Source organism: Thalassophryne amazonica, chromosome 1 (genome assembly GCF_902500255.1).
Source record: "Thalassophryne amazonica chromosome 1, fThaAma1.1, whole genome shotgun sequence".
NCBI classification, from domain to species: Eukaryota; Metazoa; Chordata; class Actinopteri; order Batrachoidiformes; family Batrachoididae; genus Thalassophryne; species Thalassophryne amazonica.
This window is the reverse complement of record NC_047103.1, coordinates 8,849,747-8,865,938: the sequence shown is the minus strand read 5'-3', so window position 1 is coordinate 8,865,938 and position 16,192 is coordinate 8,849,747. Positions and strand designations below refer to the sequence as shown.

General features: G+C 42.3%; 1 protein-coding gene across 2 annotated transcripts in view; it reads right to left on the bottom strand.

The window, feature by feature from the left end:
• Positions 1 to 264: 264 nt before the first annotated feature.
• oplah (5-oxoprolinase, ATP-hydrolysing) overlaps positions 265 to 16,192 on the bottom strand; it is a 105,789-nt gene continuing 89,861 nt past the window's right edge. For both annotated transcript variants that reach the window (XM_034160364.1, XM_034160419.1), the window contains exons 24-28: positions 15,989 to 16,138; positions 14,001 to 14,158; positions 12,800 to 12,960; positions 12,623 to 12,720; positions 265 to 821 (exon numbers count right to left, since the gene is read on the bottom strand). In XM_034160364.1, coding sequence (XP_034016255.1) covers positions 669 to 821; positions 12,623 to 12,720; positions 12,800 to 12,960; positions 14,001 to 14,158; positions 15,989 to 16,138 — 720 coding nt within the window. In that variant the 3' untranslated portion in view covers positions 265 to 668. The remainder of the gene's footprint in view (positions 822 to 12,622; positions 12,721 to 12,799; positions 12,961 to 14,000; positions 14,159 to 15,988; positions 16,139 to 16,192) is intronic.

The following is a 16,192-nucleotide window of genomic DNA, read 5'->3' as shown; positions in this document are numbered from 1 at the left end:
CGCCAGATTGATGCGCTTTTGTGCCTTCTCTCCAGCCTTCTTTGTCTCGTTCTCGACCTGCTTGCTTCCCGTGTTCTTTGACATCTTGCTTGTATATTCGACCACGCACCTGCCTGATGTTCTTGCTCTTGTTTGCCTCGCTGGATTGCCTACCCGTGTACCAGACCCTGTTTTTTGCCCAAGTAAACTGCTTTTGTCTACTAATCCTTGAGTCTGATCCAGCATTTGCATCCTGTCACACCCGTTTATCAGTCTTGATACGATTAGGTTCTGCAGTTTTAACTTGACAGCACTGCTCCCATGATCCTTTGCAGGGCTGTCATGTTGCTGGCTATGTGTTTTGATATCGAGCAGTGTTTCCTTATCCTGGTCCTCTGGATCCAAAGTACTGCATGGTTTCCATTTGTCCCTAATCTACTCAGTCAGACATGAAGAACTGGACAATGTGCAATACTACGGGTCCCGAGGACCAGGACGGGGAAACCCTGATACAGAGAGAGTGTATCTAGGAGAGGTCACAGGTCACGGTAAAGGTGTACAGCTACAGGTTGAAATGAGAATTTATCACATCATCTGGTATCTGACACTGGGCTGGTTTTATACAGTGCACATGGACATTAGTTCCATTTCTGTCCGTGTTGAGCACCTCTCTGTCTCCTCCACGTCTTCTACACACCCTCTTGTGCCTGTCGGTAATCGAACAGGCTGCCTCTCTCGGGGAAAGTCTGGTTTCGGTGTCGGTGTTTGTGCTGAGGTTTTGGGCTCGATTCTTCTTCACATCCATATCCTCCTCCTCCTGGAGTGTAAAGGCAAAACATATCCTGCAGGGGGAGACAGACCAGAATAACACAGCTTTTTACACAAGCTGAGGGGATCAAACAGGAAGTCCATGTACTGCTGGTATGACCTGGTGATACAAAACAGCACATACACATCACCCATTCCTTTTTGTAAACTTTTTGGTTTTGATTGTTTTTAAAAAATTACTGACATCATTTACAAAATATGAAGAAAACACGCTGTGATTATAAGGAGACGTCTTCACCTTCCCTTACCAAAAAATAGTACTGATAAGTATATAAAAAGTAAACTGGAAGTATACTTGAAACATACTTGTATGTACTACTTTTTGGTAAGGGTTATTTGTGCAGAGTTCAGACACCTAAGTTTTAAAACTTCTAAGAGCTAATTAAACTTTTACCTCCTCGGCTCTATTCATCAGATCAGAACGTGGTATTAGAACACCAGGGGTTCTTGGATTTGGCTGCACCTTTGAAGCCCAAATAACAACTGTGAAATAAATTGCCCTGGATCATAGGTGATCTCTGCATCTTTAGGCGTATATTAAGGAAATTGGAGCGTACAGTAGTGTTCAGAAAAATAGTAGTGCTATGTGACTAAAAAGATTAATCCAGGTTTTGAGTATATTTCTTATTGTTACATGGGAAACAAGGTACCAGTAGATTCAGTAGATTCTCACAAATCCAACAAGACCAAGCATTCATGATAGGCACACTCTTAAGGCTATGAAAATGGGCTATTAGTAAAAAAAAGTAGAAAAGGGGGTGTTCACAATAATAGTCGTGTGGCATTCAGTCAGTGAGTTCGTCAATTTTGTGGAACAAACAGGTGTGAATCAGGTGTCCCCTATTTAAGGATGAAGCCAGCACCTGTTGAACATGCTTTTCTCTTTGAAAGCCTGAGGAAAATGGGACGTTCAAGACATTGTTCAGAAGAACAGCGTAGTTTGATTAAAAAGTTGATTGGAGAGGGGAAAACTTATACGCAGGTGCAAAAAATTATAGGCTGTTCATCTACAATGATCTCCAATGCTTTAAAATCGAAAAAAAAACAAAAAAAAACAGAGACGCGTGGAAGAAAACAGAAAACAACCATCAAAATGGATAGAAGAATAACCAGAATGGCAAAGGCTCACCCATTGATCAGCTCCAGGATGATCAAAGACAGTCTGGAGTTACCTGTAAGTGCTGTGACAGTTAGAAGACGCCTGTGTGAAGCTAATTTATTTGCAAGAATCTCCCGCAAAGTCCCTCTGTTAAATAAAAGACATGTGCAGAAGAGGTTACAATTTGCCAAAGAACACATCAACTGGCCTAAAGAGAAATGGAGGAATATTTTGTGGACTGATGAGAGTAAAATTGTTCTTTTTGGGTCCAAGGGCCACAGACAGTTTGTGAGATGACCCCCAAACTCTGAATTCAAGCCACAGTTCACAGTGAAGACAGTGAAGCATGGTGGTGCAAGCATCATGATATGGGCATGTTTCTCCTACTATGGTGTTAGGCCTATATATCGCATACCAGGTATCATGGATCAGTTTGGATATGTCAAAATACTTGAAGAGGTCATGTTGCCTTATGCTGAAGAGGACATGCCCTTGAAATGGGCGTTTCAACAAGACAATGACCCCAAGCACACTAGTAAACAAGAAAAATCTTGGTTCCAAACCAACAAAAATAATGCCTCGCAGATGTGAAGAAATCATGAAAAACTGTGGTTATACAACTAAATACTAGTTTAGTGATTCACAGGATTGCTAAAAAGCAGTTTGAACATAATATTTTTGAGTTTGTAGCGTCAACAGCATATGCTACTATTATTGTGAACACCCCCTTTTCTACTTTTTTTTTTACTAATAGCCCAATTTCATAGCCTTAAGAGTGTGCATATCATGAATGCTTGGTCTTGTTGGATTTGTGAGAATCTACTGAATGTACTGGTACCTTGTTTCCCATATAACAATAAGAAATATACTCAAAACCTGGATTAATCTTTTTAGTAACATAGCACTACCATTATTCTGAACACTACTGTATATGGCGCCATTCAAGGTTGGATGAGGCGGATCGTAGATGGTTTGATGGGATGGCTGAGTACAAACATGCTCTGTCATCTGCCAAAATGGTCTACTATTCTAAACCAATGAATAACAAGCACCAGACCTCGGCCTCTACTGGTGGTTGGCTCTCACTGCGGTATTGTATCACTTCCTGTTCCGGAGCACAGCGGTGTTTTGCTGTATCTGTTAGCTGTTTAATCTGCGCAGTTAGATTGATCTAGTTACCGAGATAACGATTTGTTTGACAGTGTAATCTTCACGTGCCTTAACTAAAGCACTCCCTCTGCTGAATCACCTCTAAATTATTTACACATTATTCACTTTGCGTGTTTTTAGGAATCCGCTAGCTTAGCGCAGCTAGTAGCTCTTAGCCGGTTTAGCATGGCGGCTTCTCCTGTCTCTCCCGCACTTTTCTGCTCTGGGTGTGAAATGTTTAGTTATTCCTTGGCCTCCTTTAGCAGTAATGGTACTTGTAATAAGTGTAGCTTATTCGTAGCTTTGGAGGCCAGGCTGGGCGAATTGGAGACTCGGCTCCGCACCGTGGAAAATTCTACAGCTAGCCAGGCCCCTGTAGTCGGTGCGGACCAAGGTAGCTTAGCCGCCGTTAGTTTCCCTCTGGCAGATCCCGAGCAGCCGGGAAAGCAGGCCGACTGGGTGACTGTGAGGAGGAAGCGTAGCCCTAAACAGAAGCCCCGTGTACACCGCCAATCCGTTCACATCTCTAACCATTTTTCCCCACTCGGCGACACACCCACCGAGGATCAAACTCTGGTTATTGGCGACTCTGTTTTGAGAAATGTGAAGTTAGCGACACCAGCAACCATAGTCAATTGTCTTCCAGGGGCCAGAGCAGGCGACATTGAAGGAAATTTGAAACTGCTGGCTAAGGCTAAGCGTAAATTTGGTAAGATTGTAATTCACGTCGGCAGTAATGACACCCGGTTACGCCAATCGGAGGTCACTAAAATTAACATTGAATCGGTGTCTAACTTTGCAAAAACAATGTCGGACTCTGTAGTTTTCTCTGGGCCCCTCCCCAATCGGACCGGGAGTGACATGTTTAGCCGCATGTTCTCCTTGAATTGCTGTCTGTCTGAGTGGTGTCCAAAAAATGAGGTGGGCTTCATAGATAATTGGCAAAGCTTCTGGGGAAAACCTGGTCTTGTTAGGAGAGACGGCATCCATCCCACTTTGGATGGAGCAGCTCTCATTTCTAGAAATCTAGCCAATTTTCTTAAATCCTCCAAACCGTGACTATCCAGGGTTGGGACCAGGAAGCAGAGTTGTAGTCTTACACACCTCTCTGCAGCTTCTCTCCCCCTGCCATCCCCTCATTACCTCATCCCCGTAGAGACGGTGCCTGCTCCCAGACCACCAATAACCAGCAAAAATCTATTTAAGCATAAAAATTCAAAAAGAAAAAATAATATAGCACCTTCAACTGCACCACAGACTAAAACAGTTAAATGTGGTCTATTAAACATTAAGTCTCTCTCTTCTAAGTCCCTGTTAGTAAATGATATAATAATTGATCAACATATTGATTTATTCTGCCTTACAGAAACCTGGTTACAGCAGGATGAATATGTTAGTTTAAATGAGTCAACACCCCCGAGTCACACTAACTGTCAGAATGCTCGTAGCACGGGCCGAGGGGGAGGATTAGCAGCAATCTTCCACTCCAGCTTATTAATTAATCAAAAACCCAGACAGAGCTTTAATTCATTTGAAAGCTTGACTCTAAGTCTTGTCAATCCAAATTGGAAGCCCCAAAAACCAGTTTTATTTGTTGTTATCTATCGTCCACCTGGTCGTTACTGTGAGTTTCTCTGTGAATTTTCAGACCTTTTGTCTGACTTAGTGCTTAGCTCAGATAAGATAATTATAGTGGGCGATTTTAACATCCACACAGATGCTGAGAATGACAGCCTCAACACTGCATTTAATCTATTATTAGACTCTATTGGCTTTGCTCAGAATGTAAATGAGTGCACCCACCACTTTAATCATATCTTAGATCTTGTTAGATAATTATCTTGTTACATAATTATTGTATGGCCTTGCCTTACAATATAAAGCGCCTTGGGGCAACTGTTTGTTGTGATTTGGCGCTATATAAAAAAAATTGATTGATTGATTGATTGACTTATGGTATGGAAATTGAAGACTTAACAGTATTCCCTGAAAACTCCCTTCTGTCTGATCATTTCTTAATAACATTTACATTTACTCTGACGGACTACCCAGCAGTGGGGAATAGGTTTCATTACACTAGAAGTCTTTCAGAAAGCGCTGTAACTAGGTTTAAGGATATGATTCCTTCTTTATGTTCTCTAATGCCATATACCAACACAGTGCAGAGTAGCTACCTAAACTCTGTAAGTGAGATAGAGTATCTCGTCAATAGTTTTACATCCTCATTGAAGACAACTTTGGATGCTGTAGCTCCTCTGAAAAAGAGAGCTTTAAATCAGAAGTGCCTGACTCCGTGGTATAACTCACAAACTCGCAGCTTAAAGCAGATAACCCATAAGTTGGAGAGGAAATGGCGTCTCACTAATTTAGAAGATCTTCATTTAGCCTGGAAAAAGAGTCTGTTGCTCTATAAAAAAGCCCTCCGTAAAGCTAGGACATCTTACTACTCATCACTAATTGAAGAAAACAAGAACCCCAGGTTTCTTTTCAGCACTATAGAAAGGCTGACAAAGAGTCAGAGCTCTATTGAGCCGAGTATTCCTTTAACTTTAACTAGTAATGACTTCATGACTTTCTTTGCTAATAAAATTTTAACTATTAGAGAAAAAATGACTCATAACCATCCCAAAGACGTATCGTTATCTTTGGCTGCTTTCAGTGATGCCGGTATTTGGTTAGACTCTTTCTCTCAGATTGTTCTGTCTGAGTTATTTTCATTAGTTACTTCATCCAAACCATCAACATGTCTATTTGACCCCATTCCTACCAGGCTGCTCAAGGAAGCCCTACCATTATTTAATGCTTCGATCTTAAATATGATCAATCTATCTTTATTAGTTGGCTATGTACCACAGGCTTTTAAGGTGGCAGTAATTAAACCATTACTTAAAAAGCCATCACTTGACCCAGCTATCTTAGCTAATTATAGGCCAATCTCCAACCTTCCTTTTCTCTCAAAAATTCTTGAAAGGGTAGTTGTAAAACAGCTAACTGATCATCTGCAGAGGAATGGTCTATTTGAAGAGTTTCAGTCAGGTTTTAGAATTCATCATAGTACAGAAACAGCATTAGTGAAGGTTACAAATGCTCTTCTTATGGCCTCAGACAGTGGACTCATCTCTATGCTTGTTCTGATAGACCTCAGTGCTGCTTTTGATACTGTTGACCATAAAATTTTATTACAGAGATTAGAGCATGCCATAGGTATTAAAGGCACTGCGCTGCGGTGGTTTGAATCATATTTATCTAATAGATTACAATTTGTTCATGTAAATGGGGAATCTTCTTCACAGACTAAGGTTAATTATGGAGTTCCACAAGGTTCTGTGCTAGGACCAATTTTATTCACTTTATACATGCTTCCCTTAGGCAGTATTATTAGACGGCATTGCTTAAATTTTCATTGTTACGCAGATGATACCCAGCTTTATCTATCCATGAAGCCAGAGGACACACACCAATTAGCTAAACTGCAGGATTGTCTTACAGACATAAAGACATGGATGACCTCTAATTTCCTGCTTTTAAACTCAGATAAAACTGAAGTTATTGTACTTGGCCCCACAAATCTTAGAAACATGGTGTCTAACCAGATCCTTAATCTGGATGGCATTACCCTGACCTCCAGTAATACTGTGAGAAATCTTGGAGTCATTTTTGATCAGGATATGTCATTCAAAGTGCATATTAAACAAATAAGTAGGACTGCTTTTTTGCATTTACGCAATATCTCTAAAATTAGAAAGGTCTTGTCTCAGAGTGATGCTGAAAAACTAATTCATGCATTTATTTCCTCTAGGCTGAACTATTGTAATTCATTATTATCAGGTTGTCCTAAAAGTTCCCTGAAAAGCCTTCAGTTAATTCAAAATGCTGCGGCTAGAGTACTAACGGGTACTAGAAGGAGAGAGCATATCTCACCCATATTGGCCTCTCTTCATTGGCTTCCTGTTAATTCTAGAATAGAATTTAAAATTCTTCTTCTTACTTATAAGGTTTTGAATAATCAGGTCCCATCTTATCTTAGGGACCTCGTAGTACCATATCACCCCAATAGAGCGCTTCGCTCTCAGACTGCAGGCTTACTTGTAGTTCCTAGGGTTTGTAAGAGTAGAATGGGAGGCAGAACCTTCAGCTTTCAGGCTCCTCTCCTGTGGAACCAGCTCCCAATTCGGATCAGGGAGACAGACACCCTCTGTACTTTTAAGATTAGGCTTAAAACTTTCCTTTTTTCTAAAGCTTATAGTTAGGGCTGGATCAGGTGACCCTGAACCATCCCTTAGTTATGCTGCTATAGACTTAGACTGCTGGGGGGTTCCCATGATGCACTGAGTGTTTCTTTCTCTTTTTGCTCTGTATGCACCACTCTGCATTTAATCATTAGTGATTGATCTCTGCTCCCCTCCACAGCATGTCTTTTTCTTGGTTCTCTCCCTCAGCCCCAACCAGTCCCAGCAGAGGACTGCCCCTCCCTGAGCCTGGTTCTGCTGGAGGTTTCTTCCTGTTAAAAGGGAGTTTTTCCTTCCCACTGTAGCCAAGTGCTTGCTCACAGGGGTCGTTTTGACCGTTGGGGTTTTACGTAATTATTGTATGGCCTTGCTTTACAATATAAAGCGCCTTGGGGCAACTGTTTGTTGTGATTTGGCGCTATATACGAGGTCTATTAGAAAAGTATCCGACCTTATTATTTTTTCAAAAACCATATGGATTTGAATCACGTGTGATTACATCAGACATGCTTGAACCCTCGTGGGCATGCGAGAGTTTTTTCACGCCTGTCGGTTACGTCATTCGCCTGTGGGCAGGCTTTGAGTGAGGAGTCGTCCACCCGCTCGTCGATTTTTTTCATTGTTTAGGAATGGCTCAGAGACTGTTGCTTTGTTTGATAAAATTTTTTTCAAAACTGTAAGGCACAACTGAGTGGACACCATTCAATAAATTCAGCTGGTTTTCGGTAAAAATTTTAACGGCTGATGAGAGATTTTGGTCTGGTAGTGTCGCTTTAAGGACGGTCCACGGCGCCTGACGGCGATCTGCGCTTCGAGGCGGCAACGTCTCGCTGTTTCAAGTTGAAAACTTCCACATTTCAGGCTCTGTTGACGCAGTAAGTCGTCAGAGAACAGAGAACTTTCAGAAGAAGTCGGCATGAGGAGTTTATTCAGACATTCCATTGTTAACGGTCATTTTGTAATGAAAGAACGTGCGGGCAGAGTCGCATGTCGGGCTGGACCCGACCGCGGGGGGTCGCGGCAGGAAAAACACCTCCGTTGGAAATCTTAACGGGCAAGTTGGAACATGCCCAAGCTGTTAAACAATTTCTCAGTTACTCACTTGTTGAAAGCCATTAAAAGCCGCCTGAATTCTACAAATGGTTTTCAACACGGAGGTGTTTTTCCTGTCGCGGCGCACACAGATTTGCCGAGTCGTCACGGAAACGACTCAGCGAATTTGTGTGTACGTCTTTCATTAAAAAAATGTCCTTAAACAGTGGAATGTCCGCATAAATTCCTCATGCCGGCCTCTTCTGAATCTTCTCTGTTCTCTCACGATGTCCTGGGTGAATTAAGCCTTAAATTAGGATGTTTTAAGCTCGAAACAGGCCGACGACAGCGCCTGGAAGCGCTGCAGGATGTCCCGCTCCGTGGGAAGTCCTTACACCGACAGAAACACCCCATAATCTCTCATCAGCCGTTAAACTTTTCACAGAAAACCATCTTAATTTCTCGAATAGTGTCCACTCGGATATTCCTCACAGGTCCAGAAAAAATTTTGATAAAGCAACGCGCGCCGTCTCGAGCAGCGTGTGAAACAAAGGAATTCAGCCGAGAGGGCGGGACCACATCTCACTCAAGGCCTGCCCACAGGGAAATGACGTCACCGACACGCGTGAAAAAACTCACGCATGCGCACGAGGGTTCAAGCATGATTGGTGTAATCGCATGTCATTCAAATCCATATAGTTAAAAAAAAAAATAAAAGGGTCGGTTTATTATCTAAGAGACCTCGTAAATAAAATTGACACTAATTCATCGGGCACAGTGATGCGACTTCGAATATAATGAAAAAACATGATTATAAAGATTTCTTCAAAATTATTAAATATATTCTGATGCATATACAAGCTATAATCCAGCAAACCTGCTATGTAACGTGTGAGTGTCTTATATAGTGATATAAGTCCTTTAGAAACGTATAAGCTTTAGAAATGTATAAGCTTCAACAAGTAATATTTGTCATCCACTTGATCCTGGGGCTCAGTAAATCACTTTCTAGACTGATTCACTGTGCCCCGAGTGCATGTGACACACGAGTCATGTTATCAAATAGCTGATAGTCTGGAGAAGACATAACACATGCTCATCAGTTGGACGGGGTAGTCTTCTAACTAATAATTTTTTGGTCTACCTTTCCTCTATTGTGAGAAATAAATACAAAGACAGTGACATCCACAAAATTTACTTTTGATAGGAAAAAACTGACTTCACTTGCCACTTAGTTTTACCCTTAATGTATCCAAAAACAAAACATTAATTTATAAGGGGGATGTCTTTATGCATAAAAATATGGCATAACTGCTGCAAATATATATGTAGTTTTGCAGATATAGCTACTGATTCACTGTGCCCCGGTTTCCCCTACATGTGGTGCCAAAAAAGCAGGGCCCGTATCCATGAAGCATCTCGGAGTCCTCTCAAAGAGCTCCTAACTTAGCCTAAAAGTCTTGGCAAGGAATCTTTGCCTAAGAGTGACCCAGGAAGTGTCTGAGAGTAAGTCTGAGCAAGGAGGGGACAGAAACCCTTATCTTTGTGTGGAGGCGGGGTTGACACCTGCTCGGTGTGATGCAGCCTTCTAAGAGCTGTGATTGGTTGTCACAGAAAGGGGAAGAGAAAAAAACAAACCAAATGTGCTCCGCGCTCCTACTTATGAATAGACAGTAAACTCAACCGATCATATAACCTGGACTGTATTAAGAAATTTGTAACCGTGAAAATAATTTAAAGTCATAATGATGAAACCAGTGCTTAATTTGTAAAGTGGGAGGTCCCGCGGAGCGCAGAGGATGGGTGGCTCCGGTGCAGAAGAAAAAAAAAAAAGTGGGGGGGGGGCCTTGCGAACAACGCTGTGCGCCACACCAAAAATAAACTGGGCATGTATTGTAGGCCTAATAACACTAGTCACACCAAATCCGGATAGAGTACAAATTCCTGTTTAATGATGTACAGTGGTCCCTCATTTATCGCAGGAGTTACGTTCTCTGTGTTCACACGGGGCGCGACGCGAGCGACTGCAGCCACAGGTTGCCATGTAATCCCTATGTAAGGACGCGTTTTGGTGCCAAACTGCGCAGCGCGAAGCGATTTTGAGCGTTTTGCGCGTTTGTGGCGCGATATTGCGTCGCGTCACGTCGTGTTGCCCTCCTCCCCAAGTTGAAAAATCTGAACTTTTTCATCTCGTCGCACCACGATGACCAATCAGGGACTGAATATGTAGAGTGACGTGGAGATGTCTGGAGTTTGACTGAAGACGTGAACATGTCCTGTCTCTGGTAGCAGCCTGTGAGCAGGACTTATGTCTCTTTTGGCCTTTATTTCACAATTATGACACAATTATGAGTTTTTGGAGCGAGCAGCAGCCCCACAGCAGGGGGAGCAGAGTTTTTCTTTTTATTTTACGTGCGCGCGCGAGGGAATCATCCATGGAGATTATTTTACGTATTAACTACACAGATGTATAATAAAGCAAATGGTGACTGGTTTCTAAAGACAATTATGACAGAGTTTTTTTGGGAAAGAGCGAGGAGCAGCCTCACAGCAAGCCGAAGAGTTTCGTTCTTTCTTTTTTTTTTTGGAAGCTCCTCCTATTTAATGATGCACCAGGGCGAATTTTCGTAGCGAAAGTCCACCCAAGCAGAGCGACACACCGGGCGAAGGAGGCACGTCCGTCGCCACGCGACCCCCGCAAATTTGTAGCATCTGATCGCGCCTGGTGTGAATGCGGCATTAAATCCGCGAAGTAGCGCTATTTTTACACTTATTATAGATGTTTTAAGGCTGTAAAACCCCTCACTACACACTTTTCTCAAACAGGCATTAACATTTTCTCACTTTTCTCTCTTGTGTAAACACTCTCTTTTTTCTTCTGTGCGAGAAGATTATAAACAGACACACGCAGAACACAATGCGCGGCTCTCTCTTCACTCACTGCCTCCGGGAAAACGGATGTGGGACCCGCAAAGAATCCAAGTCCTCTCTCGGTGGCCACGGAGCTCTGCGGCTACAGTCAACATCCGGATCAAAACAGCGAGTGTAGCCTCTGGACCTGTTGCCAGATTTGGCGCAATTCCGCACAGCAGACAGGAGGGTGGCGGTATGAGTGGCAGTGAGAGTAATCGCGGTGATTTTTTTTTTATTTTTTATATTTTGTTCGTCAAGAGAGGTGGCGGATCACAGATCCATAATAAATAGCTGGCAGAGCCAACGTCCGAGGTTCCGGAGCGCGCTCCGGCTTGCTCCCCCTCAAATTAAGCCCTGGATGAAACTCAGCAAAAATTAAATACATTGTTACACAGCTTCAAAATGTTTGAACGTACCTCAGTCACGTGCAGATTATTATATTGATTAGCTTATTGTTATGTTTACTGTCCATGCTGGTAACTTTACTTCTTAATGTATTTGATATTAATGTTGGATGCAGACTCAGCTGCCAGCAGGTCCTGTGATTCCTGGTGACCTCATAAAAAGAGGTTTGACTTGGCAGAATGACCACAACAACAAACGAAATGGATACAAAAAGAACTCAAAAGCCCAACTGGACAGAAGAGCGGTGCCTGCTGTTGGCACAGCTCGTGAAGGGGAATAAAAGTGTTTAAGAGGGAATGTTAATTTTTATTTGCATATTTATATTGTGAATTATTATGATTAGTGTTAATTTATACATGCTCATACAAAGAGTGCAGCGTGTTACTGAACCACTGTCATCCTACATACGGAGAATGTCTCTGCTTCATTTTTTGCCTGGTTTATTGTCATTGCACATTTACTCACTCTGCACATTGTATCTTTGATTGCATATTTTATGTTTGTTTCTTACGCAAAGTCAATAAAGTTCAAATCATTAAAAAAAAGTCTACAAAGTGAAATACTGATCCAGAATAAGGATCTGGATCACCTCCACAACTGAATGGAGTCTTTCGAGGCCTCACAGCAATGTGTGGTGAAAATCCCTTAAGTAGTTTTGACGTAATCCTCAAAATCCGACAAAGTGAAGCGTACATATTGAAATCCTGATCCAGAATCCAGATCCGGATCACCTCCAATATTCAGTGGAGTCTTCCATGACCTAATATCTATCTGTGGTGAAAATGTCGTCAAAATCCGTGCAGTAGTTTTGAAGTAATCCTGCTAACAGACAGACAAATAAATGCCGATGATTTTATTACATCTTTGGCGGACATAATAACAGGATGAGACGTGCAGCAGAAGTCACCCAGCTCAGGAATCGAACCTGCAGACCTGTTCAGTGCTGTAACTCAGAATCAGGGCACAAGTTCTAAATATGCAGTCTTACCCCGGGTTCAAGGGTCACGCTGGTTTTGGCTCCCAGGTTGAGGACCCGGCCATCTGCTTTGTAAAGCAGGTTCAGACCCGCTGCACCACACTGCCCACCTGACCCGAGACAGAGAGGACGGAGCATAAACTGAACGCAGTGATGTCACCATGTTGAAACCCAATCAAAGTGGCTTACCGTGGAGGCCGTACGGGTGGGTGGAGCGCCGCTCGGTCAGTACCGACAGAACCACGCTGTTCCTAAACAGAAGTTTACGGATCACGCCGTCTCCGCCGCAGTATTCCCCAGCTCCCCCTGAGCCGGGCCGCAGGGAGAACTGTTGCAGGATCACCGGATACCTGAAGGAAAAGAAGAGCGGACAATGAAACATCTTAGCCTCTGATGAGTTGCAGCTGTTTGACGTTCCTGTGATTGTTTTTATTTTACAGATATTTTAATTTGAAAGTCAGCAGCTGTCAAAGTCTGAAGGACCTGAAGAGGTCCATGAGGACCTGGTGGTGATGCTTTAGCGCCACACCAGTCTGCACCCTCATGTGTTTTCAAACTCCACTGACTGGTTTGATCCCAACATGTACATTTGGATGATGGAAGACGCCAAATAAATTTATTTTAAATTCACCGCAATTGCAGGCTGCTCTTCTTTACAACCATCAAACTCAGACAATCTCTGACTCAGGAATTACATCACACACTCAGTGACAAACTGTACTTTCTATCAGTTAATGGGTGATTCTTTAACTACGGGCACTATTGGCCTTGTAAATGTAATTTCCACCACACCATTGCCTTACAATATAAAGCGCCTTGGGGCAACTGTTTGTTGTGATTTGGCGCTATATACATGTGCTCTGATGTCACTGTTTATCTCCATAGGAACTGTTTAAAGGGACATTACAGTGTTGTGGTGGAAATTACGGCAATAGTGTGGGACAACTACATTTTGTTTAAAAAAAAATCACAACAGTTGTATGACATTGAATACCCCAATTATGTTTTGATTATTTTACTGATATTTTATTCAGAGATATTTTAAAACATTAGAAAAAACGTTTCTTTACCATTCATTTTTATCATTGAAGATCAAAAGTCTGGGTGTGGGACAAGCACAAAACTGCAATATTTGCATATGATGATGCTGAAAAAAGGTGAAAAAGCCATCATAGACTACTAGAACAAATTTCTTAACACACTTTCATTGTAAAGATAACTATAAAAGTGTGAAATTTCCCCTTTTTTCTGTTTTTCATACAGTATGATCAAAGGACATAATAAGTGCCTGTAGTCTAAGAATCACCCTAATACACCATTAAAATCAATGTGTTAAACACCAGAAGAATTGTATCGTGTTAAAAAAAAAAAAAACAGTTTTGCGTCTCGCCTTTTCTCTAGAATTTCTGGGTCGGTGATGCGCGTGTTGGTCATGTGACTATGAACTCCACTCCGCCCATTCCAACCTGGCCCCGCCCCAGCTCCCCCGGCAACCGTCTCATAGTAACCGACCCGCTCGCTGCCAAATGTAATGTTGTTCATGCAGCCCTAAAAGAAGAAGTGAAACAAATGAACAAAACAAAAAGTCATTAATTTATCAGTCACTTTTTGTTGACACAGGCAGCACAATATTCATATGATACAACAGTGACCAACTAACCAGTTTATTGACTAGTAACTTGTAAGTTAAACCTCTGCAGTGTGTGTTTGGTTTATGAAACAAAAATCAATTACATTTCTCTCACTTTGGTTTGGCTGCTAGAACGAGTAGCTACGAAACCAAATTAATGTGAATGTAACATGATACACAACAAATGTTTTTCTTGTCATAAATGTATGAAATCATGAAATGATTTAACAGAATTCTCTTGTTCCTAAGCACATTTTGGTAAAAACAAACTAGCGGTGTACTAACTGATAAATTCAATATCACTTCTTTCAGCAGTGATTCAATACAACCTTTTTGCTCAAGATTCAGAGTAATCTTAATTTTTAAGACTTAAATTAGTGTAATTCAGATTAATTGTATTTCTCATCATGCTTCTATTGGCATTATGTACAAATATAAGCATTTTAAGATTTGGTCTTTCGAAAGTACTTTTCCAAAGTAGAGAAGCTTGAATCTTCGACTGGACTGGGTTGCTTGACGCGCGGACGTTTCGCTTCAGATCGCAGAAGCTTCCTCAGCTAAAATTCTTGCTCTGGTGGTCTGACTTCTGTCTTGACTCTTGTAGAGAAGAATAATCAAGAAGTCACAAAAGCTGGAGTTTTAAACCTAACCAGACCCCTCCTACCAAGAGGCAGACTGCTATAGGCTAGTGACTAAACAATAGCTCTAATTAGCACCTATTGTGCTCTAGTTAGCACACCTAATGACAGGACAGCTGTCCCTCTCTTGATGGCTCCCTTGACGACTCTGCTGATGATGTGAATGACTCATTACCATGAACAAAAGACTGAAACTGCTTTGACCTGAGTACCCCATTGTAAACAGGGGATAAAGCGTGTCTCAGACCCCCTCCCCGGTTAAGGCTGGGTTTCAAACGTTTCACAAAGAATGCCTCCTTGACCCCTCTCTCAAACCATTTCTTCTCTCTGGCTAATATTTTAACTTCCTTGTCCTCAAACGCATGGTTATCGTCTTTAAGGTGGAGATGAACTGCAGACTGAGGTCCATTTGCGCCCTCTCTGCGGTGCTGGTATAGCCTTTTGTGTAAAGGTTGCTTAGTCTCACCTATGTTGTGTTCATTACAGTTTTCCTGACATCTGATAGAATACACTACATTGCTCTGTTTGTAACTAGGGATCCTGTACTTAGGGTGAACTAATTTCTGTCTCAAGGTGTTAACCGGTTTAAAGTAAACTGGGATTTTGTGCTGTCTGAAGATCCTCTGTAGTTTTTCCCCTACTCCTGCTAAATAAGGGAGAGACACTCCTCTTCTTCTTGTCTCCGTATCCTGTCTATGTGGTCTCTTTGTTCTCTGGGACTTCTGCACTTTGTCCAGGGACCATCGTGGGTACCCACATACTGTGAGGGCTTTCCGTACAAGTTGTTGTTCTTTAGCCCTTCCCTCTGCAGTTGTGGGCACCTGTAGGGCTCTGTGTTGAAGCGTCCTGATCACCCTGAGCTTGTGTTCAAGGGAGTGGTACTTTTCCAAAATCATGTCTAAGAATAAAAAAAAAAAAGGGGGGGGGGGGTGATGCTGTTTTCTAATCAGCCATATTCACGGTAAAATCAGAGTTAGATGACTTGAGTTAAGGTGACAGACGAGCACGCACGGGGACACGTGACCATCTACGCTAGCATTATATAAATAAAAGAGCTAGCATAAGCTATTCGCTGTTCAGTTTGTTGATTACGAAGACATCCGTTCTCACCTGTGAGGCAGCACACACCTCGAACGCTTTAAATATGACGTCGACCACCCTCTGGGATGTCAGCACATTTCCTCCGACCACAGCGGCATCCGGGGACGGCTGGAGGATCGAGCTTGGTGGGATGATGACTTTGATGGGTGCAAGACAGCCCTGAATGTAAAAGAAAGAGAATCACATTAACACAGACTAATTGAAGAGACAGCG